The following is a 27,067-nucleotide window of genomic DNA, read 5'->3' as shown; positions in this document are numbered from 1 at the left end:
CGTAATGTTAGCTGCTATTGTTAATAAGAAAATAAACGTAATTGAAAAAGAAAATAAACGTTTGCTCAACTCCCCATCCCGAGACCCCCTTGGAGAGGGGACGGGTCACATCTCAATAGTAGCTGCCAAGTGTGTTTTACCATGAAGGCCATCTAGGGAACCCTTCTACCAAAACTGTCTCCAAAGTGTCCACAGGTCCTCGGTGGAACGTGTGCACACACAGATAGACACTGAGCAAGGCACTTAGCATCCTTAGCTTCATGCACTAAATGGCAGTGCAGTTACCCACACCATCACTGCAACAATGGCAGCCTCCTGCAGCAGCAGGACTCTGTGGTAGAGAACCTGGCAGCCCAGTGACAGGAAAGTACAGAAGAATTAAAGGCCCTTACCACTATTCCTACCCTGCCCACCCCAAAGCACCAAAGCCACCCTGGTAGAACAGGAGGGGCAATAGTGCTGACACCATAACAGCTCACAGTCACATCCTCTGAACAGACAGCAGGGCAGAGATGTGGGGAGCACTGAGGCCTCAGGTTCCAGGGGGGAGAAAAATGTTTGCAATGATGATAAAAGTTAATGCTTAAAACTCTAGGAATGTTTTTTAATTTATTTATTTCTATGTACATTTGGTGTTTGGCCTAGATACACGTCTGTGCAAGGGATGCACTGGAATTTGAGTTACGGACAGTTGTGAGATGCCATGTGGGTGCTGGGAATTGAACCTGGGTCCTTTGGAAGAGCAGCCAATGTTCTTAACCACTGAGCCATCTCTCCAGCCCCAATTCTAGGGGTTTTTAATTCGAGAGACAGACAGTAGAGGAAATACGGAGGCAAAGCTGATGGAAAGCACTTCCTGTGAGTCACTGTATGGCCATCCCTGATGGAAAGCACTTCCTGTGAGTCACTGTATGGCCATCCCTGATGGAAAGCACTTCCTGTGAGTCACAGTATGGCTATCCCTGAGAAGATGAAGCTCAGAAACAACCTGCAGCCTGCTACAGTTCTCTCTGGCTGCCCACTACTCTCAAGCCAGTCTTATCTCTGTGGGCCCAACACCCACCCCACCTTCTGTACCCAGTGGGTAGAAATCTGGGAACATCAGGAAGACTGTGAGAGAAAGTAAAGGGAAGAAAATACCATGGCAACAACTCATGGACAGACACCTGCCCCTGAGTGCCCATCCCTGCCTGATGTAGTCAAACTGTTTTCTGTTCTATGACTCACGCCAGAGAGTGTCAGAAGTACAGAAATCAGAATCACAGCTGAGGTGTCATATATGACCTGGCAGGTGGCTGTGCATTTTGCCTTTTGATTGTATGTTTGCTCGGTTGCTAGGGACACTTGAATACTCTTAGACACTTTAATACTCTTAGAACATAAAAAAGTTTCTCAGTTCTGTTGTTTTTAACCACATTGCTTGGCTTAGAGGGGATGGTGGTTCCAACATATGCAGAACGCTGCTGGGGTTTTGCTTTGTTTTGTTTTATTTTTGAGACAGGGTTTCTCTGTGTAGCCCTGGCTGTCCTGGAACTCATTTTGCAGACCAGGCTGGCCTCAAGCTCACAAAGAATCACCTGTCTCTGCCTCGCAGAAGCTGGGATTAAAGTCCTGCACCACCGCGCCCAACTATGAATGCTGAGGCTCGTAAGAATCATAAAAGAGGGCTGGAGAGCAGGCTCAGCAGTTAAGAGCACCAGCTCCTCTTCCAGAGGTTCCGTGTTCAATTCCCAGCAACTACATGGTGGCTCACAACCATCTGTAACGGCATCTGATGCCCTCTTCCAGCATGCACCATATATGCACACAGAACATACCCTGATACATAAATAAACATATTTTTAAGAATAAAAGATTTATTGGTGAACAACACGCTACAGAGAAGTCACAGCCTATCTCTGTTACTAACGCTATGCCATTCAGAGTCACTGTGTGACCCAGGAAAGACCTGGGCACTTATATTTCAGAAATAATTTGTACACGGCCCTCAACTGTACAGACACTATTTAACAAGACCTGGTGCTGATGGAGCGTGATCTGTAAACTATCAGGAACAACTGGAAAACTGCATTATTTGTAACAGTTAGTATAGGTTTGGCTGTGCTGAAATTAAAAATTAGCCCCAAAGCCTTACAACACAGATCTCTTCCTCACTTAAAGTCCTCGTCCAAAATCAACGGGCACACTCATTTACGGTTGAAATCTGCGGCCTACGGTAAGAGCAGAGGAGTGTGTTGGCTTTCTTAGAACTTCTGCCCAGTGGCCATCCCGAAGGACACAGAGATGCAAACATAGGATGCTGAAAGAGAGGAAACCCTCACTGCCCGTGAAGAGTCCGAGTGACCACCAGAGAATGCACTGGGTTGAATCCAGGCTCTGAGCCTCCTTGATAGCATCCCATCGGCATGCTATGGATGACCTAGTACGTCCCAGGCAATTCAATAGGCATGTGACATGTGCCTAGCAACAGAAGTAGGTCTGGGAGTTCTAGCCACAGCAGTTTAACACCAAAGTTGGGTTCAGTTCCGCGGAACTGAGCCTGACAGCCTGCTGCACAAACGAGGAAGGCGCAGTGTATCTGCCCTGAAGAAGCTGTGACGATGTGCCAGATGCCCATTTCATGGCGTGCAGCTGGGCTGGTGGAGAGGGCAGAGTCGGCGGCTCTTACCTGGAGCTGCCCAAGCCACCTCAGTCCTTTCCAGCCCCTCCCAGCAGAAGGCAGGCGAGCAGCATGCAAGTTCCTATCAGAAATTTTCTGCTAAGCAATTTCCCACCCAACACATTTATCAGTGGCGCTAAATAAGATGCGACTACAAATAATTTAATTTTTAAAACGTAAGCTTCCTGTTGCCATAGATCAATTAAACCCTCTCACTTTTATTGCCAGATTGACGTGGCATATTTATCACTGTTTACCACAGGAGCTCTGCTCTTGCCTGCTGTGTTCAACAAGCTAAGCAGGCAGCCCTCTGAAACCACTCAGGGCCTTGGGGAGGCAGACTGGGGCCACAAGCGTGACTCTTTCCCGGCCCAATCAGAAAGGGAAACTGATGCTAGGAACACTCATTCAAAAGAGTTCTTTGCCTTGTACAGATCCAGAGGCCAACTGGCTAAGACATGGGCTTCTCTCATTAACCTAAAAAGTGAAAGGAGAACAGAGGCAGCTCTGGGAAGAACTTGGGATAATGGGCATTCATAGGTTTTATAAGGAGGCAATCCCGCATCTGCACCAAAGCCCTTCCTTCGGAATTTGTCCAAAGTAACTCATCAGAGTATGCTCATTAGTGAATATTATGAGGTTGTTTAGAATTGAGTTATTCATAATGGGAAAAGTTTAGAAGCAACCTAACTGTCCAACACTAAGGAATGATTTAAGGCACCATCAAAAATTGTTATATAAAGGTCTACTACATGGCTTAGTGGGCAAAGGCGCTTAGTGGGCAAAGTGATGGCCTGAGTTTGAGCCTCAGAACTTACATGGTGGAAGAAGAGAACAGACTAATACAAGTTGTCCTCTGACCCTACACACACACACACACACACACACACACACAGACATGTGCACCACAACATAAAAATATCTTAATTATTATGCTATAGTTACCAAAATAAGAAAATGTTTCCAACACAGTCTGAGCATATGCATCATGCTGATGGCATTGCAAAGAGTGGGCCTACCACACAGCCATAATGTAATGCTGATATGTAACCGCTAAGACTGTCAGTGACGCGAGAGAAAAACTGTCTCCTGCCTACCTTCCCGATTTTTTTTTTCCAGTAATCCTACACATATCATTATTGCTTTTAAGAAAAACATTGCACAAATAAGTCTTAGGTGTTTCATATAAATACAGGTGTTAGGGCGCAACTGTTAATGCAAGCAAATTCGATGTGCAACTTGCCACTCCTCCTGGCTCTTGGCCAGTTAACATGTTCTACTCGCATCCCAAGACAGACAACAGGATCTGGTCTTGGGAATTATGCCCCAAGAGCTCATGCCAGCCTATTCTTGCAGCTGACCTGGTTCTGACCCATCACAAGAAGAATCAGACCCAGGTTATAAAGGCAGAAGACAGAGACTTCTGGGCTTTTAAGGGAGATAGAGGTTTCATCTCTTGCATCCATTTCCAACGTACGACTTGATAAGACACCCAATGGCTCCAGAGACTTTGATCTCTAGAAAGACTCCCTGAAACAATACAGCCCTGCCTGTCCTGAACTTGATTGGTAGACCAGGCTGGCCTTGAACTCACAGAGATCCTGGGATTACAGGCATGCACCACCACACTCGGCCTGAATCCACAATTTTATCAGGGAAGAACTAACCAATTTATCAGATAGTTCAAGTGAGAGGGAGATGGATTTACTATAGTTAATATATGAGGTGTAATAGGAATGGAAGGACACGCACGTACCAGCAAGCCAAAGCTCAGAGCTGTAAAATCTGTACTTATCTTTCTGCCAGTATGAATAGGTGCCCACAGGAAAGTGAGCAGATCTCTTTGTGTGTGTTGGATATATGTATGTATTCATGTATACATGTATTTTTAAAGAATAGTTTTTTTAACACACAACAAAGGAGCAGCAGGCAACAACTAGAGTGCCACCCACGGGTCTTTTTCCATGTAGGGATTAAACTCAAGAGTCTCACACATGCTGGTCAAGTGCTCTGCCCCTGAGCTGCGTCTCCAGTGCTGAAGGTGATTCATAATGATGGGGCGTGTGCCTGAGAGTGAGGAACAGAACAGCCCAGAAGGACATTCTCACTAATGCCTCGTTCTTTTAACCTCTTGCCAAGAGTTAAGTCTGAACCAGCCATGAGGAGATGCTCTGGGACAGACCGATAACAAGCCAGGCAGTTAAGTCATCAAAACATCTCCAATAAAAGAAAGCTCAAAATCTCATGGATTCACTAGTGAATTCTACCAAAGAGAGAGACGTTCATGCCAATCCTTAGACTGGCTCAAACAACAGAAGAGAAAGGAGCATTCCAAATGCATTTCAGAATGCCAGCATTGCCCTATACAACAGCCCTATACCAATGTTGGACAACATTGCCAATATCTCTGGTAAACTTATATTTTATTAAATGTTTTTTCCTGCATCCGAGGTAACTTTTATCCTTTGTTATTTTGGCGAGGGCTGTGAAATTATTGATTTGTATACTTGTAACAATCCTGTCCCAGAGTATATGACGCTTTTTACTGTGCTGCTGAATTTGTTTTCGGAGGTACAGGAAAAAGCCTTCAACAGAATTCCGAACCCTTTGGTAAGAAACGCTCAATGAATCAGGTACAGACAGGGCGCACTGCAGTATAATGAAGGCCTAAGGTCGGCCTTCCCTGGAAAGCCATTGGCCGTTGGTAGCTACTGGGGGAGGGAGAGCCATTGTCTTTAGTGATATACCCACTGGTGAGTCTCCCACACCCATTTGTGGGCATCTCTAGTCAAATTCAGTGGGCTGCAAAGCAAAAATACAAATAAAAAGAGATAGTATGGGAGAGGGTGCTCACTGAGGAGAGCGAGGTGATGGAGGCAGGAGAGAGACAAGAAAGGACGGTCGGTAAGTATGGCCAGAATGTATCATATACACGTACAAATCTGTCAAAAAAACAAACTAAATTTTTAAAGATTAAAACAGTGAACAATGACTACAAAAAATCTGAGTTAAGATTTATTTTTTTATTTTTACCCAGGCATAGCAGCAAGCCCTCAGGAGGCAGAAGCCATTGGCTCTCTATGTGTTCAAGTCCAGCTTGGTGTACATAGTAAGTTCTAAGACAGCCAGAATTACATAGTAAGACACTGTCTTGGAAAACAAAGAAACAAAAAACAAATAAAAAGGATTTGTGTTTATTTTTAATTATGTGTGTGAGTAGAGGTGCCTGCAGGGGCCGAAAGACAGCGTCAGACCCTCTGGAACTGGAATTAGAGGCAATTGTGAGCTACTTGGGATGATGAGGACTAAACTTGGGGCCTCTGCAAGAGCAGCAAGTGCTCCTAACTGCTGAGCCACCTCTGCCCATGATCTGAGTCCTGAAACAAGATTGCTGAACATAGACTGGCAAGATGACTCAGCCGGTAACAGTGATTGCCACCAAGCCTGACAACCTGACTTCAATCCCAAGGACCCAAAGAGTAAGAGATGTTATCCTCTGACTTGCACGTTCATCCATGCATGTCTGCACACACACACACACACACACACACACACACACACACATACACACACACGTGTGCATGCATACATGCCAAATAAATGCAAAATTAAACATTGTTTTTTGAAAGTTATTTTTTACTTTTATTGAAAACAGATTTCCCCCTCCCTTTACTCCTCCCAGTCCCTCTCACCGCCCCTCCCATCTGCATCCACCCCCTTTCTGTCTTGCATTAAAAAACAAACCAGCTTCTCAGGGGTAATAATAAAATAAAATAAAACAGAAACTAAGCCATTGAGCCCAAGAGAAATTTTTTAAAGAATGAAAAACTATCCAACTACACAATAAATTTGCCTCTGACAAAAAAATGCCCATTGTGAGGAGTATGAACACTTCTGGTGCAAGCCAGTTCTGTGATAACTCACTAACTGATAAGCAGGGACCAGAACATTTAAGTAATTAGTATGCTTGTAAATATAGCCACATAGAGTATTCACAGCAGTAGCAGACGCAAGTTTCTTGAGCCTGGGAGTTTAAATCTGCAGGAGCTGCAAGGGATGCATGGTTGTTATGTGTTGACCAAAGGCAGTCTTACACTTCATACTGGATGTCACAACGTTGAAAAAGTGAATCTAATTGGTGACTTAGATCACTTTCAGAGAAAAAATAGAAAGACTATATATGACGGCCCCAGAAAACATGGCACTGAACAGTGACAAGCTGAGAGCTTCTCCTCACACACAGGACAAGGATACCCACCCTTGTCAGTTTTCTTTGATATATTTCTAGGAATCTCAACCAAAGCAATTAGTCAAGAAAAAGAAATAATGAGAATCTAAATCAAAAGAATGGAAGGAAAATTGTCTCCATTTGCCCTTGTTATGATCACACTCACAGAAGCCACAAAGATTCTATCAAAACAAATTCAGGCAAGTCACCAGATAAAAAAATCAATATGTAGAAGTCAGTTTCATTTCTATACACTAAGAGCAATCCAGAACAGAATCATCAGACAGTCCCAACAGAACTGAAGGAAAAAATAAAACACTTAGTGATGCACTTAACCAAAGAAGTGAAAGATCTCCTCACCAAGAACTATAAAATACTACTGAAAGAAATTAACAACAATACAAATAAATGGACAATAGGCTGTGTTTGTGGACTGGATGAGTTGCTAAATGGAATTTATACTTACAATGCAATCCTTATCAAAATCGCAACATTTTTCACAAAACCCAGATGACCACAAAAGACAGCCAATGTGATCTCAAGCAAAAGAAAGAAAAGTTAACACAAACTATCTAATTTCAAAATACACTACAGGGATACAGTTACCAAAGCAATCCAGTATCACATAAGGTAACAGTAGGGCACAGCACAGCATCCAAACATAAACCCATCCACTCACGGTTAAGCGCCCTTCAACAAAGGCACCAAGACCACACCAGGAGAAAGGACGCTCTCCTCGATATAGAGGCTTAAACATGCCGGGTGTGGTGGCACACGCCTTTAACCCCAGCACTCAGGGAGGCAAAGGCAGGCAGATTACTGTGAATTCAAGGCCCGCCTGGTCTACAAAGCAAGTCTAGGACAGTGAAGATAACATAGAGAAACCCTGGACACAAAACAACAAAAAACAAAACAAGAGGGGGTGCAGGGGAGAAATGCTTAAACTTAAGACCTGGAACTGCAAAGCTACTAGAATAAAACAGAGCAATTATTTCTTTTTTCAATTTTTTCTATTCTTTGAATTTGTAATACAATTACATCGCTTTCTGCCTTCCCTATCCTCCCTCCAACTCCAACCATGTACTTTCCTCTGCTCTCTCTCGGATTCGTGACCTTTTCAAAATTGTTACGTGTGTGTGTATATATACGTGTGTATATTCCTAAATATACAAATACAACCTGTTCGGTCTGTGTAATGTTACTTGTGTATATGTTTTCAGAGCTGAGCTTTTGGCATTGAATAAATGGTTGGTGCGTTCTTCCCTGGGGAGGACTACTTCCCCCGCTCTCAGCTGCCTGCAGTTCTTCGTCTGGAGTTGAGGTCTCCTGGGCTTTTCCCACTCCACGTTAGAGGTCTATTGGTGTTATCTTTGTTCAGGCCTTGCTTAGGCAGTCATGCTGATGAGACTTCAAGGGTGTAAGAGAGGGGAGTAACAGGGTACACATGTGTCTTTGGATCTGTGTGCATGGGAGGGTGGCAGTGTTATGACGCATGTGGAGCTGTCAGAGAGAAACTTGGAGGAGTCAGTGCTCTCCTTCCACAATGTGGGCCCTGGGGTTCAAACTCAGGCCATCAGCCTTGGCAGCCAGAGCCTTTACCCTGAGCGCCATCTCACTGGCCAAAGAAACTGTTTCTTGGTGTTGTTTGGGTAACGTTGTTGTTCCTGTTGCTGCTGCTGCTGCTGCTGCTGCTGCTGCTGTTTTAAGGAACAACACCAAAGACAAAACTAGACAAATGAGATTCCATCATCAAACTGTACAATGTTTTGAGCTGGGGGAAAACAACCATTGGAAGGGAAAGTAATTTCCACAGTAGGGAAACATTTGCATGCCATGTTTGTTAGCCATGTTTGTTAGCCATCTTTGCAAAAGCATAACAAACTGCTGTGGTGACCAATTTAAGAGGAAAGGTTTCTCTCAGCTTAAAGCCTTGGAGGTTCTAGTCCATGACCAACTAGTCCTCCTGCATTGGGACATATGGCAAGGTAACATCATGGTGGAAGTGTGTGGCAAAGGAGGTCCGTTCACATACCTAGTAGCCTCAGACCTCCCATTAGATCCCATTAACGTTTCTCCCAAGCATCCCACTACCTCCCAGGAGGGCCATAGGCTGGGGACTGGACACTTATCCAAACCATGACAGCATAAACATAGCATGAGATCTGCATCCAAAATATATAATGAACACAACTCAATAGCAAAAAATAACCTTATTTTAAAATAAGCAACAGATCTGAAGAGAAAACATCTCTCAAAAGAAGCCATACAGACATAGAAATAAATTTTACCATCAGTAATTATCAGGGTTAATCTTGGCTGTCAAGCTGACTGTGTCTAGAGCCAAGAGATAAATCACCGGGCATGGATGTGGGGGATTTTTCTTGATCAGGTTGTTTGAAAGAGGAAGACCAAACCTAAATAGAAGCAGTACCTTTTGGTAGCAGCAAGACAAAATAAGGTCCAAGGGGCGAACTTTGCTTTTTGCCTTCTTGCCTTCACATCTTGCTGTCAAGTTTGTTGTGCCCTGCTGGTGAGCTCAGGTGCCCTGATGGTGAGCTCAGGCGCCAACACTGCTGCTATTAGCCTTTTGCTGATGTCTGGCCCATACTGAAGGCCAGTGGCTCTCCGGGGACTCTCCCAGCATTCAGTGAGTGCCTGGTTGAAACTACTGAGGCATCACCTGCATGGACTGAGATACCAAGCATTGGCTTCTCTAGCATGAAGACAGCCATTTTGGAGCTCCAAAGACTGTTTCATGGGAGTCACCCCCAACAAATCCCCCTTTTAATATATATTTACCCTATCAGATCTGTCCCTCTGGAGAACCCTAATTAGTGTCGTAATCACCATGACCATACCAGTAGAAACCGTAATTTTATAGCTCACCTTTTAGAAAGGCTATTGTCATACTAAGTACAAGTGCTGGACAGGGACTGAAGCACAGAGAACACTTGCCCACTCTCAGTGGGGACAACGTATGAGGCCATGAAGGCGCCGCACAAGAATCACAGGTAGAATAACTGCATGACCTGTAATCCCACTTCTGGGTGTAGAGCTAGAGGAAATGAAATCAGTGCATTGACAAGACATTGTCACTCCCATGCTTCTGGCCCTACTCAGAGCCGCCAGGATCCAGAGCAAGGGGACTGAATGTGACGTTAATATAAAGGCAAGAGCCTATTACTCACCCCTACATATCAGAACAAAGCCTCCATTGTGCTAGGGCCTGAAGGACGTTGTGCTAAGTGAAATGAGGCAGACGCGGAAAGGGACAGCTGCAGCAGGAGCTCACACGTGGGGTCTGGGAAGTCACGCTCACGGAAACAAAGACTAGAACGGGATTTGCCGGAAGTAGGGAAATTAGGAGGCGATAGTCACAGAGTAAAGAGAGTCAGCAACATAAGATGAGTGAGCACTAGTGAATAAAGGAAGCTAGGTCCTTCCATCATAACACACACAGAGAAGGAAAAAAACCAAAACAAATTCAATCTAATCGTTGTCCACTGGTACCACATGGAGAGTATAGTTAATATCGCTGGATTACGTACTTGATACATGCTAAAATGGTAGAGCTTTAAGATTCTTACCACAAAAAATAGCTAAGTATGTGAGGTCATAACTGTGTGTGTGTGTGCGTGTATTTGTGTGCATGTATATGTGTGTGTGCATGTGCGTGTGTATGTGTGTTTCAGAACAATTCCCCTAGGTTGCAAGATCAGCTACAATCTCTGTGTTGGATGATAATTTTTTGGAGGGGGGAAAGGGATTCTATTTGTTTAATTTTTAATAGGTAAAAGCTTACCTATGACACAACATTTAGAAGCATCAAACAAACAAATAAAGGGACAGAATTCTCCCCATCTCTGCCCTTTGGCCTCCCACTCCTGCTTTATACTCTATTTTTCAACTTTTGTGCAGACTTCTACATTTCAAGATTAGAGACACTAATGTGAATTTCTTGCTTTTCCCCTAGCTACATTGAGATGCATCAGACAGCTGAAATTATGATATATACTGTGATATGGCTACCAATCAAACACATACACACACACACACACACACACACACACACACACACACATGCTCTCACATACTTAGCTATTCTTTGTGGTAAGAATACTAAAGATCTACCATTTTAGACACACACACATGTTTACTATGTCTATAATACATAATAATACTATATTTGGCTTTGGGAAAAAAGAAGGTGCTTAGAATAGGGGCAAGCAGGCTGCAAAGAAGGACAACTTCAGGCAAGAGACCTCAGAGAAGTCAGAGCAGGAGGCCACGGGGCAATCAGCTGGGAAATGTGGTCTCTGAGACCCCATAGATATGGTGGGGTGGGGTAGTGTCTATAGAGAAATTTCTACTGAATACAAGATTTTTTAAGGCCTTTGGTTTGGTTTTTTGTTTTGAGACAGCATCTCACAGTGTAGCTCAGGGTGACCTTGAACTCACTCTGTAACCCAGGCAGACCTCAAACTTGCAATTCTCCAGCCTCAGCTCCCCAAGCACTAGGATTATTACAGATACAGGCCATCATGCCTAGCCTGGTTTGGGTACTTTGTGTATTTTAGGTATTTTTAATTAACCTTGTATTAACTCACTGAGAATTTCATACATGCATGCAATGTATTTTGACCATATGCACTCCTCCATTTCGTCTCCTGAATACAGCTCCAACTCCCACCCCTCCCACACCTCGGCTCCTGAGTATGCTCTTCTCACTAAACCTGGAGCTGCCCGATTCATCCAGACCAGCTTGCCAGCAAGCCCCAGGAATCTCTTGCCTCCGCCTGGCCTGCCGGTGCTGGGATTACAGGTGCACGCTGCGCTGCAGGCTTTTTACCCGGGTTCTGGAGATCACACACAGATCCTCGTGTTTCTAAAGTGAGCCCCTTCCTGAGTGACCCCCCTCACCAGCACCAACCCCTGAAACACAGCTGCACGCTTAGGTCTTCCCGTCAAACACCCACAGCCTTTATATGTGAGCTGACGACCTCCTAGCCTTCCTTTCTCTCCATTCTCCCGCTCCCTCGTCTTTTTTTTTTTTTTTTTAAAGACGAGGTAGTTTAGTAACTAGAACATCTTAGATGTTCATGTGACCGGAGCTGGACGAGTGCATGAGTAAGCACAAAAGAAATAAAGCCACCCCACATGCACCCCCGCCCCAAAGAGGTCAAAGGTGATTCCATCCAAGGTACCCAACTCATGAGCCGCCAGTGTCTCTCCTGTTTGGGCTGTAGCTCCCCCCAACCTAACCTTGAACTTGCACTGTCCATGAGCCTTTGACCTCATTCTCCTTCCTGTATCTCCTCTACCCCAACTCAGCCCAGCCAGCGGAGAGTTCACACAGAGTACAACACAGACAACAGCAGGCTCACGCACAGGTAAGGAGCCTCTGTCAGCTTAACACCACAGAAAATTCTCTCCTCTTCACAAAGGAAGTGACAGTCTTTACAACTCTCGCTCAAAGTCGACTACACGCGCCTCTTATCACGGACGTTTCCCACATCTAGGACACATCCTTTTCTACAGGATATTTCTCAATCTCGCCCCTCGAAGCTAAGAATTCCTACTCGCCCCCTGCCTCTCCAAGCCCCCGCCTCAGGCCCAGCATCCTCTCAGCTAGAGGTAGGAAGGGCCTAGGTAAGCAAAGATAGTTCCTTCCTCAGACATGGCAGTTCCCACTTCCATGACCTGCACCCACTGGCACCCTCCTTCACAGGGCTCAAGCTTCCTCAGATCCACCTCTGCGTTTCCACCAGACACTCGCAAGGCAACTACAGGGCCCTATAGTCCCCCTCCCCCCAAGGTATAACTTGGGATATTGTGAAAAAGCTCTTGCCTGAGTCCAGGCAGAAGCACTATGTAGGGCATGACTGTCTCAGAGTCAGTTCACTCCAGGTTTTACACTCTGTCCTCTCTCTCTGGCAGTGGGACCACAAAGCACCCTGGACTTCTCTGGAGGCAGTAATCACATTTAGCCGCCTTTTGTAGTAACGTTGCAATGTGTGGGTGCTGAAGAAATGGCTCCGTGGTTTAAGAGCATTGGCTGCTCTTCCAGAGGGCCCTGGTTCAATCCCCAGCACACACAAGACAGCTCACAACTGTCTGGTCTGTAACTCAAACTCCAGGGGATCCAACACTCCCACTCAGACATGTATCTATGCCAAATTCCAAATGTACATATAAATAAATTTATATATTTTTTAAAAAACAGTGCATGTTTATGTTTCCACATGTGCTAAGAACCCCTTGAGAGTCAGGGAGTGTATACACAGGGGCAATCCTCCCCTATCCCCCGCAAGACACCCATTTTCCGGAGACCATGCAGTGTAGACTGTGATGGAGCCTAGGTCCACAATGCTGTCTTAACTGAAGCTACAGTTTTCTTCTACCTGCTGAGGGCCAGTTCCCTGAGTTCTACCCATTTCTGTCCCCCACCCCCAGATTCTTTATTCCCGAGTACCCCCTACTCTTTGGAAAAGACAAAGACTCCAAGGCCTAGAAGCAGGAACATACCTGGGTCTTGAAATGGAGGTCAGGTGCCAAGCAGAGGGAAGGATGGCGCCCAAGAGCAGCCTAAATGCAGCCAGGTGAAGAGCAAACGCCGCCTCCCTGCCCCTTGTCTGCCTGTCCCACCAACACCTACTGTCCCAGGGCCACTGACTTCCATTCACTAAGCCCACACACCAGCGTAACTCATAACCTTTGAGGAAGAAACGTCACGTTGTCCTCCACTGGACTGCTGTACAAGATCACACTTACCTTTGGCCAAGACTCAAACAGCTGCTACAAAGTCCCTCCCTGCCCAGCCACTCCACATCAATAGTAGTCCTTTGAAAGAGAGCGTCCCCATGAATATTCAAAACATCAAGGCTGAAAAGCACACATACACACACCCTATCTGTGATTTGATACACTCTGTGAAAAGCAGTCATTCTTAGAAAGCAAAGTCAAACACCCCTAAGACACTTACTGGTGCCATCTCTCTCCTTCCCCCAAAGGATTCAGACTCGTGTACATGGAAAAAAAGAAAGCAAAAGGCAGAAGACCCTCCCACAGTCATGAGCAGAGCCATGCTCACCCACCCCACCTTCTTAGGCCGCACTCACTAGTAGACTAGCCGACAAACCATCCAAAGCAGAGCTGGGCTCCTAGGGTGTGGTTCCATGTTTGTCAAGACCCTGCAAAAAGCTGGGACCTGTGACTTGCACCTGCCAGCCCAAGGTCCTGGAGGGAAGTGGGTGGCCCAGGTGTGGCCTGCATCTCTCCAAGGTTACATACCTCAAGAGGTTGAAGCTCAGGTCAAGTCTCTTTGCAAAATGGCCACAGTCCCGGCCCAGGTGCTCCGGAATTTCTGTGCAGTGCTGGTCTATGTAGGACACCTGCAAATTAAATGGAACAAAAAATGGAAATTACCCAACTGCTTACAGCCCAGAGTCACTGATGCCACCATTGCAATTGCTTCCTCAGCTTTAAAGGCTGACGCCTCCACACAAAAAGGCTAGAGTGTGCCTATCTCTCCTAAGCTTTAGAGGACTCTGCCAACAGTCCCCCTTTCCTGGCACAGTTAGCATTATGGAGACACATTATGGCACAATAATAATTACATTAAAATTGGGTAAGATACAGGTAACCAGAAGAGCCCAGTGTTGGAGGACATGGAGACAGCCATAATAGCTAGCCTTCCATACCGGCTCGTGTGACTCTCCTTCTCCCTCTCCTGCCCACCCCATAATATACTCATCCTCACAGAAAATAGAGTGGATGCTCTACCAAGCATACCTCAACCTTTTCTCCAACTTCAGAAGCAATCTCTGTGGCCACAGTGGAAAGTGTTTCTTCTACCTTCTGACATTGCCACAAAATCTAACCTACAAAGCTCACGTTCAACTGTGCAATCAAGTTACTTAAAAACACACTTAGAGTAAGCCCATGGTTTTGTGTCGGACTGCATTCATAGCTATCAGTGGTAGCATGCAGCCCAGTGACAGAGCCTGGGTCAGTTCTGAGGTGTGGTGCACGCCGGTCATCCCAGCACTTGGCAGGTAGAGGCAAGATATTGAAAGTTCTAGGTCATCCTCAGCTACATAGTAAATGTGAGGCTATCCTGGGCTACATGAGTTCCTGTCTGCAAAAAAGAAAAGAAAGAGATGGAGAAAGGGAAAGAGAACATGGAAAGGGAAGTAGGGGAAGAGGAAATGCAAAATGAAAGGACAAGAAGAGAGGAGAAAGGCGGAGGGACGAGGAAATGAAGGAAGACAAATGTCGAGTCCAAGAGCCCTTCAAAGAGAAATCGGAGGAAGAAGTGTGAGAATGTGTGAGTACGTCCCCACCACAGGCACATACTCAGTCTCTATGAGCAGAAGCTGCAGACGTGGGCCAAAGCACATGTGACCACAGACGTCTATTTACCATCAGGACGGTTGCTTCTAGGGCCTTTCTGAACATGCTGTCAGTCACCAGACTGAGGGCAGACTATCTAGGACACCCTGACTATTACCAGGTTGGCACTTGCCAGACACTCTGCCCCACATCTGAGCACCAGAGTTGCTATCTAGTTGTTTCCTGGCATGAGTCACAATGTTCTGGAACCTGTTTCCTCTCCTGTTTTCTTCACTTAGAGAGTCGCATGTGTCTCAGGCGTGCCTGGAGCTCACTGTGTAGAGGATAACCTTCAGTTTCTGTTCCTACTGCCTGGATTATGCTGGGGGTCAAACCCAGGGCCTCGTGCATGCCAGGCAGGCACTGGATCAACTGCCTGGCTCCCAGCCTCTGCTTCCTCTTTCTTGAATTTATCAAGCACCGTCATCAACTACCACCAAAAGCAGTTACGATAGCAACACGTGATAAATGCCAGCCAAGTGCCCGCTTATCTGTTGCATCCTCAGGAAGCAGCCTTCGGGATCAGGCAGTGCCGGTGCTTGTATGACAGGAACAACATGGCATATGGAAAGCGCCGTCTCTGTTGTGCAGAGGTCAGCCAATCAATCGCTGTTGTTTCAGACCAATGTCCCCAAGGAGGGTACGGGCTATTGTCATTGTCTCTTGTGCCTAAGATTTCAGTGCCCAAATTTCAAGTTTGCATTTATGTCTGTAATTGTACCCATGCCACAAACTGTAGCTGTCATACATTAATGGAAAAAGGAGGATGTACTGTTGGATATAAATAAAGCGTTCAATCCAGGAAAAGCCAAATGAGGTCAGGCTTATGATGAATAAAAAGATCTTCCAGAGAAAAGTGATGGGCCAGCATCAACCCTCCCACTTGCCTGTCAGCCATCGACCCACGATGGCCCCAGAAGCAGCACTGTAGCATCAAACAATTGTCACCAGCCATCTCTTTAAGTTGTTTTTAATTTTTATTGAAATCTTTCCATTACACTTAACCCATCCCTTTACTTAGGGTGTATGTTCTCTAAATACTGAAGAAGTTGCATGCAATTTTATTCTTAGCTATTACAGCTACATTATAATGAAAATGATAATCAACCCCTGGGCTTCTCAGGTGTGGGGGGCGGTTTCCCCCCTTGAAGAAGAATCAGGGTAAGAGAATGAAATGGCTCAACAGTGCAGAGTACTTGCTGCTCTTCCAGAGGACCCAAGATCTATTCCCAATACCCACGTCTGGTGGCTCACAGCTGCCTATAGCTCTAGCTCCAGGAGATCTGTCTAATTCTGCTTTGTATTGCTGTACCTCTAACCAAAAGCAAGTCATGGAGGGAAGGGTTTACTCGGATTGCATATTCCAGATCCAGGAAAGGCAAGAGCTCAAGGGAGGGGTCTGGAGGGAGGAATTGAAGGAGACCAGTGAGGGTTGTTGGCTTGCTCTCCATGGCTTGCCTACAGGCCAATCTGATCGGGACACTTTCTCACCTGAGGTTCCCTCTTCTCAGATGGGAGAAGTTGACAAAGACCTAGCCAATACAGTATATGATGTACTCTTCTGGCTTTCTTGGGCGCGCACACACACACACACACACACACACACACACACACACACACACCACTTACACAGACACACTAATGCACACAAACAAAAATAAATCTTTTAAAGTTACATTTATTTGTGGGTGTGTGTGTGTGAGAGAGAGAGATGGGGGGGGCAGGGGAGGGGGGTGGGGGAGGGGGTGGGGGAGGGGGCAGGGGAGGGGGGCAGGGGAGGGGGTGGGGGAGGGGGTGGGGGAGGGGGTGGGGGAGGGGGTGGGGGAGGGGGCAGGGGAGGGGGGCAGGGGAGGGGGTGGGGAAGGGGGGGGGGGAGACTGTGAGGTCAAAATACAACTTCTAAGTCAGTTGTCTCCTGAATTTTTGTTTCGTTTTTTGTTTTTTGTTTTTTTCAAGACAGAGTTTCTCTAGAACAGCCCTGGCTGTCTTGGAACTCACTCTGTAGGCAAGGCTAGCCTGGAACTCACAGAGATCTTCCTCCAAAGCGTTGGGATTTAAGGTGTGCACCATCACACCCAGTTCAAAGTAAATCATTTTAAAGACTTTTTTTTACTAAGGACCTAGGGCTGGAGATGTGGCTCTGAGGCGGCATGAAGAGGTCCTGGGTTAGAGTCTGGTTAGCTGGTAAGAGGTACAAGTGTTTAAGGGATTACCTCCTAATGCTATACAACACACAGTAGCAATGGGTGCTAACTACTGGGTACTGTGTGTTTTAAAACAGCCAGCCAAGAAGACTGAAAGTCCCTAGCACAAACAACTAAATGATAAGTATTTACTATAATATATAATAATATATTATATAAATATACAAATATATAATAATGATGTATAATAGATATCCCTATGCCACTCTTCTGATCATTGCACACCATATACATGTATTGAAATACTATACTGCATCCTGTTAAAATAGTTTTTTGTTTTTTTTTCAAAGAAGGAACTGCTTGGCAGAATCGTGCATATTCAAAGTGCTACCTCTCACAGTGGATGCTGTTATAGATTGTGTGGAGCAGATGCTGGCAAATACTCCAGCCCCAGAGGCAGGCACTCACATTCACCATCGAGATGGTGGAGGAAAGGAGACAGTAACACCCAGGATACCCGCCCCACCCCCACCCCCGAGCCTTCTTAGCTCCTCCCAGCAGTTTATCTTGAAATACTGGGCACAGCCTACAGTCTTAACCCACAAGTCAGCAGTTGCCCCTGAGCCCTGAGAAGCAGGCTCCGTGAGGGGTACAGGAAACATCAAGTCTTGAGTAGGACAAGATAAGAAAGAAAAAGGAAGTCTTGGAAGTTTCAACCTCACTGTCAAGTTCTTCAGGAACTTGGAAGAGACTACACACAGAGAGTGCTGGGACTGAAAACTCAGAGACCACAGTATTCAGGAGGGAACCCTACTTCTTAGGCAGATACACGAAGGGGCAGGCTGCCTCCCCACAGCACCACATACACCCCTCTTTCTAAACAGTCAAACTCACTCCCAGAAGCCACTGGGCACCTGCAGGGCGCCTGAGGTGTAGTAGTCACTCAGTAAATTGTATTCTGTTGCGAAAAGTGCCAGACTCCTTTTAAAAAGAAGCAGCACAACAGCAGTGTGCACACGGCTAGTGACACCCGAGCTTCAGACTTGTAAAATTCTTAGGCCTCTAAGGAGGATCCATTCCCTTTGCAAAGTGAGAGGGCGGGCTTCCTGAGAGGAAAAGAGAAAGCAGAAGAGAAACCTTCCTATTTTGGCAGATCCAGGGCCCCCTGCTCAGCCTAGTGGGGTTTTCTCTCCAAAACACCAGAGACCTTACTTACCGCAGGGCCGAAAGCAGGTACTGCTAGCTGTCCACCGTGCGGTGCTGCCATGCCCTAGTGACACCTCTTAAAGAACCCAGAGACCAAGTAAACCTGTGGAGGACCTTGGGCCTCCACCAGCCTTGGAAAAGAAGTCCACTCTGACAGTGGAGCTCCGCCAGCACCTGCCCAGAGACCAAGTTGTGTTTTTCATTGTGGCTTTGGTGACCCTATGCACTTTGCTGTCTTGGGCCCCCTTCGTCCATGTATCAGACCCTTTGTGCAGTTGCCATGGTATCAACAGGTAAATGGTTGCATAGTAAACATTTTCTTACACACCAAAAGTTCTTTTCAAACCAGGATTGTGAAACCAGGAAGAAGAAACACTTTTAGAGAGCCCTGAAAAATAGAAGCCACCAGCAGTGGGAATGGTGAAGAAATTAGACCCCCAAATGTTGATCAGTGTGACTCTAGAGGCAGAGAGAAGCGAGAGGCAGGGGATGTGGGCTGCCTACTACATCGCTAGGGAGTGTGCCAGGATCAAAAACAGAGTCTGACCTCTTCAACCTGGAGCAAGTGTGGGCACTTAACACACATAGCCTGCACATGAGACCTCCCAGAGCAAGGGCATTCAAGTTAAGCCTTGGAGAACCCTGTCCCTCCCAAGCCTAACTGAACCCCGGCACTAGATGGGGCTCGCTTGGACCGACTTACTTGAGTTCCACTGACCATGAGCCCAGCCATGGTGGCGGGACCGGCTGGCAGTACAGAGCGCGGCAGCCTGGCGGTGCAGTTCCGCACTGGGCGGTCAGCTGACCAGCGGAAGCCCAAGGCTCCGGCGAGAACTGCGCGCAACTGCGCTCCAGCCGCTTGCTAGACCGGGTGCACGTGAACCTCGGCCGCCAGGCAATTCGCAACAGGTGGCTGCTGCGCACTACCCAACGCGGGGACCACAGGCAACTACTCCTCTTTCCTGCCCAGTTCCTGCCTGGCTCCTCCTCCGCCGCTGTGCCCCCAAGAGGTGCCCCTCCAGAATCCAATACCCAGAACTTTATTGCATTCATCAGACTCAGGCTTCCGGAGCGAAAGGGGTCCCCATCATGGACGGATCATCAGAGGCGTTAGTTCCTGGCTCAAGCTCAGAACTGGGCCTTCCCAGAATTTCACAATCTAGGTTACATAACCGCCCTCAACTGCTAGAAGGAGGGGCCTCTTCACCCAAAGTCCCCATCACAGTTTAGAAGGTGCTAGAGAAAGGGAAAGGGGGCTCCTGGTGGGATGGAGTTTTCGTTTGTTAGAGGGAAGGCGAGGGAGAAATTGGATTTCTCCTTAAAAGTGCCAGCTGGCCATACAACCCCTACTCTCTCCACCTGCCCTCATGATGCCCACCAACAGTTGACAGTAATTAACCGTGAGACAGGAAGAGTATGTCCCCAAATCCCAGGATCCTCTTATTCTCCTTCAAGAGAAGAGACTTTTGTGAAAACCAAAGCTATTAATTTGGTATGGGGTGGCCCTCAGGGTGCATGCGTGAGCTTAAACACACACACATACACACACCCTCCCACTCTACCTTCCCCATCTAGAAGCAAGAAGTGGCCATTGGCCATCCTTCCCCCCCCCCCCCACCCCCTGACCAGGAAATACAACCCAAACCAGGAAGCTCCTTCTGGAACCTTCGCCTTCTCTTGCCTTCCCACCACCACCCTCAAGATAAGGTGTGTATACGATATACCAGCCCTTACCTAGCATAAGGATTGTAGCTGATATTCCCATAGTAAAAGACACATTGGCAAGAGAAAATGCATTTAATCAGTTTTACTTGGTATGGGGAGCTTTCAGAAATGAAGGAGCAGTGGGTGGGAAACCACGGGCTTGTAATCTCTCTCACTGGCGAGGCTGAGGCAAGATCTCAAGTTGGAGGCCAGCCTGGGCTACACAGCAAGACCATGTCTCAGAGAAGAGAATGTGTGTGTGTGCACGCATGTGTGTGTGCACGCATGTGTGTGTGTGCGTGTGTGCGTGTGTGGTATGTGTGTACACGTGTAGGTGGATGTGGTGTGTGCATGTGTGTAGTGTGTGTTTGCGTGTGTGCGCACGCACGTGTGTGTGTGTGTGTGTGTGTGTGTGTGTGTGTGTGTGTGTGTGTTTAAAGGTACAGCTTAGGCTGGATGAAGCTGAGACAACTGAACAGGAATGTGATGGAGAAAAGGGTGTGATGCTGAGTGTAACCAACTGAAGGGAGAAGCCCAGCCAAGCTGCCTCAACCTCCCCTCTTCCACAGCATCTCTCCCTTCCAGGGAGCAGGGCAGGACTCCCCTGGGACTCCCTATCATGGAGAATTTCCTCATGACCAGCTCCCACCCAGAAAGATGGCTTTGAGTAGGATCTCTAGGGTGTAGGTCTTGCTCTGAGGGAGAGGGACCCTGGTTCCCAGGACCCACCTGGGGGAAGTGGAATCTTGGTTTCTGTGACTCATTTCTAGAGAGAAAAGGTGCTGGAGACAGGAGGGCAGGGGATAGTGAGGAAGAGACCTCTTCAGAGGTTGCCCTGGGGCCTTCCCTTCGCCTGTATGTTTTTAAATTATTATGTTGTGCATGTGTGTATATGCTCATGCACGTGCAAGCACATGTGCGCCCATTATAACATATATACATGTTCACACATGCAGAGGTCAGAGGACAGCTTTCAGAAGTTGGTTCTCTCCTACCATGTGGGTCCAGAAGAACCAAGTGAGGCCCTCAGGCTTGGTAGTCGTCCCTTTCCCGGTTGAACCATCTCACTACCCACCTCCTTTCCTTTAATTCAAAATGCTCAGCCTGCCAAAGCTCTGTGGAATGTCACCTCCTGAGCCCCTGCCCTGCCAGGCCCATTCTGCTCTCCTCACAGATGGATGTCAACATTGTTCAACTAGATAAGGAAAGGCTAAGTCCTGGTCTCACTCTCAGGCCAGGGACCACAACTCAGCAGAAGTACAGATAATTGTGGTTGCCCCCTCCATACAGGAGACCCGTCATGGGGTTTTGGTTGTCATTTTCCCTTTGTCTAAGCAGCTCTTAGAAGCCACTGGCTACGCCGCTGATGATGACAGCTATGATTGTGGTCGAGAATTTTGTTCTGGCCAGACTGCCCTCTGCTTCTAGCTAGGATGGCAGCCTGCCGATGTGCAGGGCTGACCTCTGAAGACTGGCCTGCCTGTCCCTCTCTTTCACACTTGTCCCATAGGAAGAGTGGCAATAGCCAAGTGGTGCCATGGAAAAGCATCCAGACTGTATTTACTTCAAGAGGTTCCTGGAAATGCTGCAAGTGACAGGCAGAAACAGAAAGCTGCCTTCCAGAGAGAAGGAGATGAAAGGGAGCCTCCCACGGCCTGATGTCCCCAGGACAACACCCTCCTCCTACATTTGATGCAGGCTACAGCCTCCCCAGCCCATTGTCCACTGGGGTTTCCTGCCTGAAAGGGAAGAACTGATTCCGTGCCCTGGCAATTGTGACACTCTGTCCTCCCTGGCTACCTCTCACCTCAGCCTGCCTGGAAGGGCCCTAAGCAGAAGCCTGTGCAAAAACAAGCACCCCTTTTGTGCCCCTCCTGCTGCATCTTCAGAGGCACCATCACCAAAGTGGGCCAGCTTTGCTCCCCTTACACGCGGTCTTGCTGCTGGTGTCTCCTCCACAGAACCTCAGAGGATCATTTTAAAACCCAAAACCTTCCAGTGTCTCCCATTCATTCCTAATAGTTCAAGATTCAGTGTGCTTGTCAACATCTCTTACAGGGCTGGAGGTATAGCTCAGTTGGCAAAGAGTTTGCCTAGCATGTGCAAGGCCCTAGGTTCAGTCCCTAGTACCACAAGAAGATGGGAGGGAGGGAGGGAGGGAGGGAGGGAGACCTGGTGCACCCTGGTGCATATGTGTTAAACACAAAATAAATAAATAAAATGTAATAAAAGTTTTGAGGGTTTTTTTAATATCTCTTTTTTACAGTGCCGACATTTCCTATCCTTTCCTAAACTTAAAGGAGTTTTTAGTTTTGCCTGGAAATGCCTCCCCCGTGGTTCCTGTCACCACTCAGTGAGCACACCAAGAAAGCCAGTTGACAGTGTGTGCAAGGATCATGGGGAGATTGCAAAACTAACTTCAGGATAGCGCCATCTGAGGGAGGTTTTAGTGTGTATTCTGGGGAACTACAGGCAGTTCTTGACTGGAGTGACTGTCTTAAACTGTCCAGCTGCTACCGCTGAGTACCATAAACTAGATGGCAAATTAACAACTGGGCAGATTTTCCTCATGGTTCTGGGGGCCTGAGACACCTGAGATCTGGTAGCATCAGGTTCCCTGTGTGGTGAGAGCACAGTTGCTAGTTACTGAGAACTGCATCCCCCTGTGCCCTGACTAGGGGGGCGGCACTAAGGGCACCACTCCATTCCTGTGACCCACCATGTCCCAAAGACCCTCGCCTCTTAATACTCAAAGGGCTAAGGTTTTAGTGTGTGAACTTTAAGAGGACACAAGAATTCAAACTCTAGTGTCATTAGTTTCCCTGGATGTAGCTGTCAGAAGGCTCTAGCTGAAGCAAGGGGACTTGGCTCTGCCTTTGCTCATCAGCTTCCTACAGAGTGGAAAAGCAATGGAGGAGGGGCTGGGGGTGAGGAGGGAGGAAAAGAGGTGCAGATGAAGGGACAAAAAATCCTCTCTCCCTGGACCGAAGAAGATGGAAGAGGGAGAGAGAGAGAGAGACACCCTTCTACTTCCCTCTGATGGGACAAAAAGAGACATTAAGTAAAGTGGAAGCGAGAGAGGGTAAACACTGGCTCGGCACCTACACAAACAGTTCTTTTGAAATGGAAGGAGTTTATAAGAGTGGAAAAGCCCTGTTGAGACTTCCAGATGGACCAACTCCACCCCTGTCCCAGGAGCGCTGGGAGAAAAGGTAGACTCGTGCACGTGCACGTGCACGTGCACGTGCACGTATTGGGGAACCTCTTGGTTCTCACCACCCTGTTCTTTAATGAGCTCCCCATCTCCTGCTTCTGTTTCATTCCCCAGCATCCTCTTTGGGTACATTCTCAGCTAACATACACCCTTCAGGAAAAGTGGTCCAGCTTGCCCTGGGACATTTGCAATCCTGTATCAGTTTAAGAGATGCTGTCACTATGATTGTGTTTTCTGAACCCCCGAGAAGGTGCATAGCCCAGTGTGGGTGAGTGCATTCATGAGGCCCACAAAACAGAAAGTCTGAACCAAACATGGCCTGGAGCCCTGGGCCTGTGGTTGATTCTGGCAGTCTAGTGGGGTTCATAAAGAGAGTTGGAAGGTTCAGCTCACACAAGGGGGGCTTTCCTTGCCACCCTGGAGGAAGGGGGCAGCACTGTCTTCCCACTGTCGCCCTTGTTGCTGTCCCTTGGCAGAAGAGACTCTTTCCCTTGGAGTTCTTCCTCCATTGCATTCCTGGGGACACAAAGGAAGATCCTGTTTATTTCCAGTCAAAGGAGTTGATGCTGCGGTCAGCCAGGACCAGCCAAACAGGAACCGGTTCCTTAAATCTTCAGAGTGTGCCTTAGCGGCAGAGAAAAGGACAGGGCTAGCTCTAAAGCTCCCTGGCATTGTCTCCAGCCTGGCTTCCTCCTTGCTTTCAAGGAAGTGGGGGGGGCGGGCAGCCATTTGTCATGCTCCAGCCTCTGGTCCCAGCTCTGTACCCTGAGATTTCAGAAAACAACTGGATATGTGCTTAGGAAATGCTCCTTGATGCTGCATCTGTCCCCTTCACGCCTGGGTGGGGGATAGCAATGCAAAAAAAGGAGTGAGCTGTTTGTACCTCTTCTTCCAAGCACCTAAGGCAGAGGATGGAAGGTGACAGAGGCTCCCAAACACTCCCGGTGTCTCTCAGTGAGAACAACAGATACCCTTTAAGTGTATGTTGTGGACCATCAGAATATCCGGCTTGGGGACTCCTCCTATATATGCTATAGTTCATTATTATTTCCTCATACAGAGTTTGCCACGCTTCTGCCTCGGGGCCTCTATACACCTTCTCCTTAAGTTCTAAAGGGTTTGAGTTTTTGTTATTGATGTTGCTGTCGATGTGTGTGCATGTGTGTCTGTGTGTCTCTGTGTGTGTGTGTATGTGTGTGTGCATGTGTGTCTGTGTGTGTGTGTGTCTGTGTGTGTGTCTCTGTGTGTGTGTGTATGTGTGTGTGTCTGTGTATGTGTGTGTGCATGTGTGTCTGTGTGTGTGTGTGTCTGTGTGTGTGTGTGGTATATGTACACAAGTGGGTGTGCACACGTGTATGTGCAAGTGTACGTGCATGTACTGGGCACAGACTGACATTTGGTGTCCTCTTCAGATGTCTTGTTCTCCGAGACAGGATCTCTGCCTGAACCTGGCATGCACTGAGTCTTAGCCAGGCTGGCTGAACAGTGAGGCCAGGGATCCACCTACCTGCGTGCCCCTTGCCCCAGCGCTGGAGTTATGGATCCATAGGCTGACCAGACTGGCTTTTATGTGGGTGCTGGGATCCAAACTCAGGTCATCAAGCTTGCTCAACAGGCAACTTACCCACTCAATTATCTCCCCAGCCCTGGTTCTTAAGAAGTTTTGTGAGAGCCAGTCAATACATGTCTATACTTTGGCACTCTAGACAGGGCAGTGTCAGGGAGCTACATAGTAACGCCCTATGGCAAAATCCAAAATTGTTACCTAGTTGTTTTCCTATTGAAATACAAACGGTCAGGAGAAAGGAAAGGAGTTTGGGGAAGATGAGGTGGGAGGGCCTTCTGCCCTTTCTTCTATATTTGCAATGTAAATGTACTGCTTTTACAGTTAAAAATAAGAAAGGAGCTGAACCTAATGGCACATGCATTTAATCCCAGCACTGGAGAAGTGAAGGGAGGCAGATCTCTGTGCGTTTGAGGCTAGCTTAGTCCACACAGAAAGTTCCAGGCCAGCCACAGCTAGCTACACAGTGAGACTCCGGTGTCAAAATAAAATAAGAAAGAATAATAAACTGAGAGAGATTGATATGGAGGGGGCAGAAAGAAGAGACTTGGCCACTGATGCTGCAAGACCTGCCCTTGTTTCAGCCTCACTTTAACGGATCGTGGAGATGTGCTGAGAAACATACCTTAGTCCAGTTGCCTGGGACTTGCAGGCTACTCCAGGTCTCCCCTGACTTAGGAGGTTAGTCATCAGTGCCTCCGAAAATTGAGGCTCATACTAGACTTTGGCCAGGAGAAAAGAACAAGAAAATCCAGCCTCACTGTCTATTCCCAGTGATAGGGTACCTTCCCAGAACCCCAACGTGACTTAGAGAGGTTCTGTGGGCTAGACTGGGGACAGACTCCTCAGACCCCCCAGTTAAATTCATAGAACTTGGGGTGTTAAGTTCAGCCATCAGGGCCCCTTCCTTCTCCCTCCAGTAGTTAGGATTTGTAAATGTACGAAACTCACCACTCTGGACATCAGGTACTCCGAAGTGGTGCCCGGTGGACCACATGTCCCAGCATTCAGCTTGGGAGGCTGCGTCAGGAGGCTTGCCACACGTTCAAGGCTAGCCCAGGCTACATAGTGAATTCCAAACCAGAGTTCAAGAGTGTGTCTTGGAAAGGAATGTGACAGGAAGGGAAGGAGGAAAAAGGAAGGGAGGGAGGAGGGCGAGAGGAAGGGAGGGAAAGAGGGAAGAAATGAGAGAAGGGAGGGAGGGAAGGGGTAAATCATATACTCCAGCTGCTCCCTGAGGAAACCAAAGCTGGGACAGCCACTCTCAGCCTTCCTCGTGCTGCGGCCCTTCAGTACACTTCCTCATGTTGTGGTTGGTGACCCCCAACCATAAAATTATTTTATTGCTACTTCATAACTGTAACTTGGCTACAGTTGTGAGTTGTGATGTGGATAAACATCTGAGATGCAGGACATATCTGACATGCAACCCCATCGGGGTCACGATCCACGGGTTGAGAACTGCTGGTCTGGAACATGGAGGAGATTTGCCCAGCATACCCACCAGCAAATGAGCAGCTGGTCCCATGACGACTGCGAAGCGGGACTTCTGCATCCCACAGACGAACGGATGGATGGACGGACAGACGGACAGAGCGCAGGCTGAGGAGGGCAGGAGGCAGATCTGAAGCTGCCTCTTCACATCTGGTTGCTTCTCCTCATCCCGAAGCCATTTCCTTCACCCAGAGCCCCACACTGATGGATCAGAAACAGCAGTTTCAAAGTTCTGTCTGCAAGGAAATGGCTATTAATGTTCTTCCTCTCCTTTTAGAGCTCTGAGGGATACATATTCATTTTCTCCCTACTTATCTTGCCTAGTTGCAAATTGTATTCACTACCCAGTGCTCCTATTTGTCCTGCCTCTAAAGAGATGATGGCAAATAAATGTATTCCTGGAAATAAAATAATTGTCCCTGAGATTTATTTTCATAATTATTTACAAGGATTATTTTAGAAT

General features: G+C 47.3%; 1 protein-coding gene across 1 annotated transcript in view; it reads right to left on the bottom strand.

The window, feature by feature from the left end:
• Lrmda (leucine rich melanocyte differentiation associated) overlaps positions 1-19,750 on the bottom strand; it is a 1,013,406-nt gene extending 993,656 nt beyond the window's left edge. Inside the window, exons 1-2 of the mRNA XM_051142900.1 lie at positions 19,332-19,750; positions 14,178-14,278 (exon numbers count right to left, since the gene is read on the bottom strand). Of these exons, the coding sequence (XP_050998857.1) occupies positions 14,178-14,278; positions 19,332-19,361 (131 nt within the window). The 5' untranslated portion in view covers positions 19,362-19,750. The remainder of the gene's footprint in view (positions 1-14,177; positions 14,279-19,331) is intronic.
• Positions 19,751-27,067: the final 7,317 nt, after the last annotated feature.

The sequence above is a fragment of the Acomys russatus genome, chromosome 3 (assembly GCF_903995435.1).
Source record: "Acomys russatus chromosome 3, mAcoRus1.1, whole genome shotgun sequence".
Lineage (NCBI taxonomy): Eukaryota > Metazoa > Chordata > Mammalia > Rodentia > Muridae > Acomys > Acomys russatus.
The sequence above is the reverse complement of the archived record's forward strand: the minus strand, read 5'-3'. Positions and strand labels throughout refer to the sequence as shown.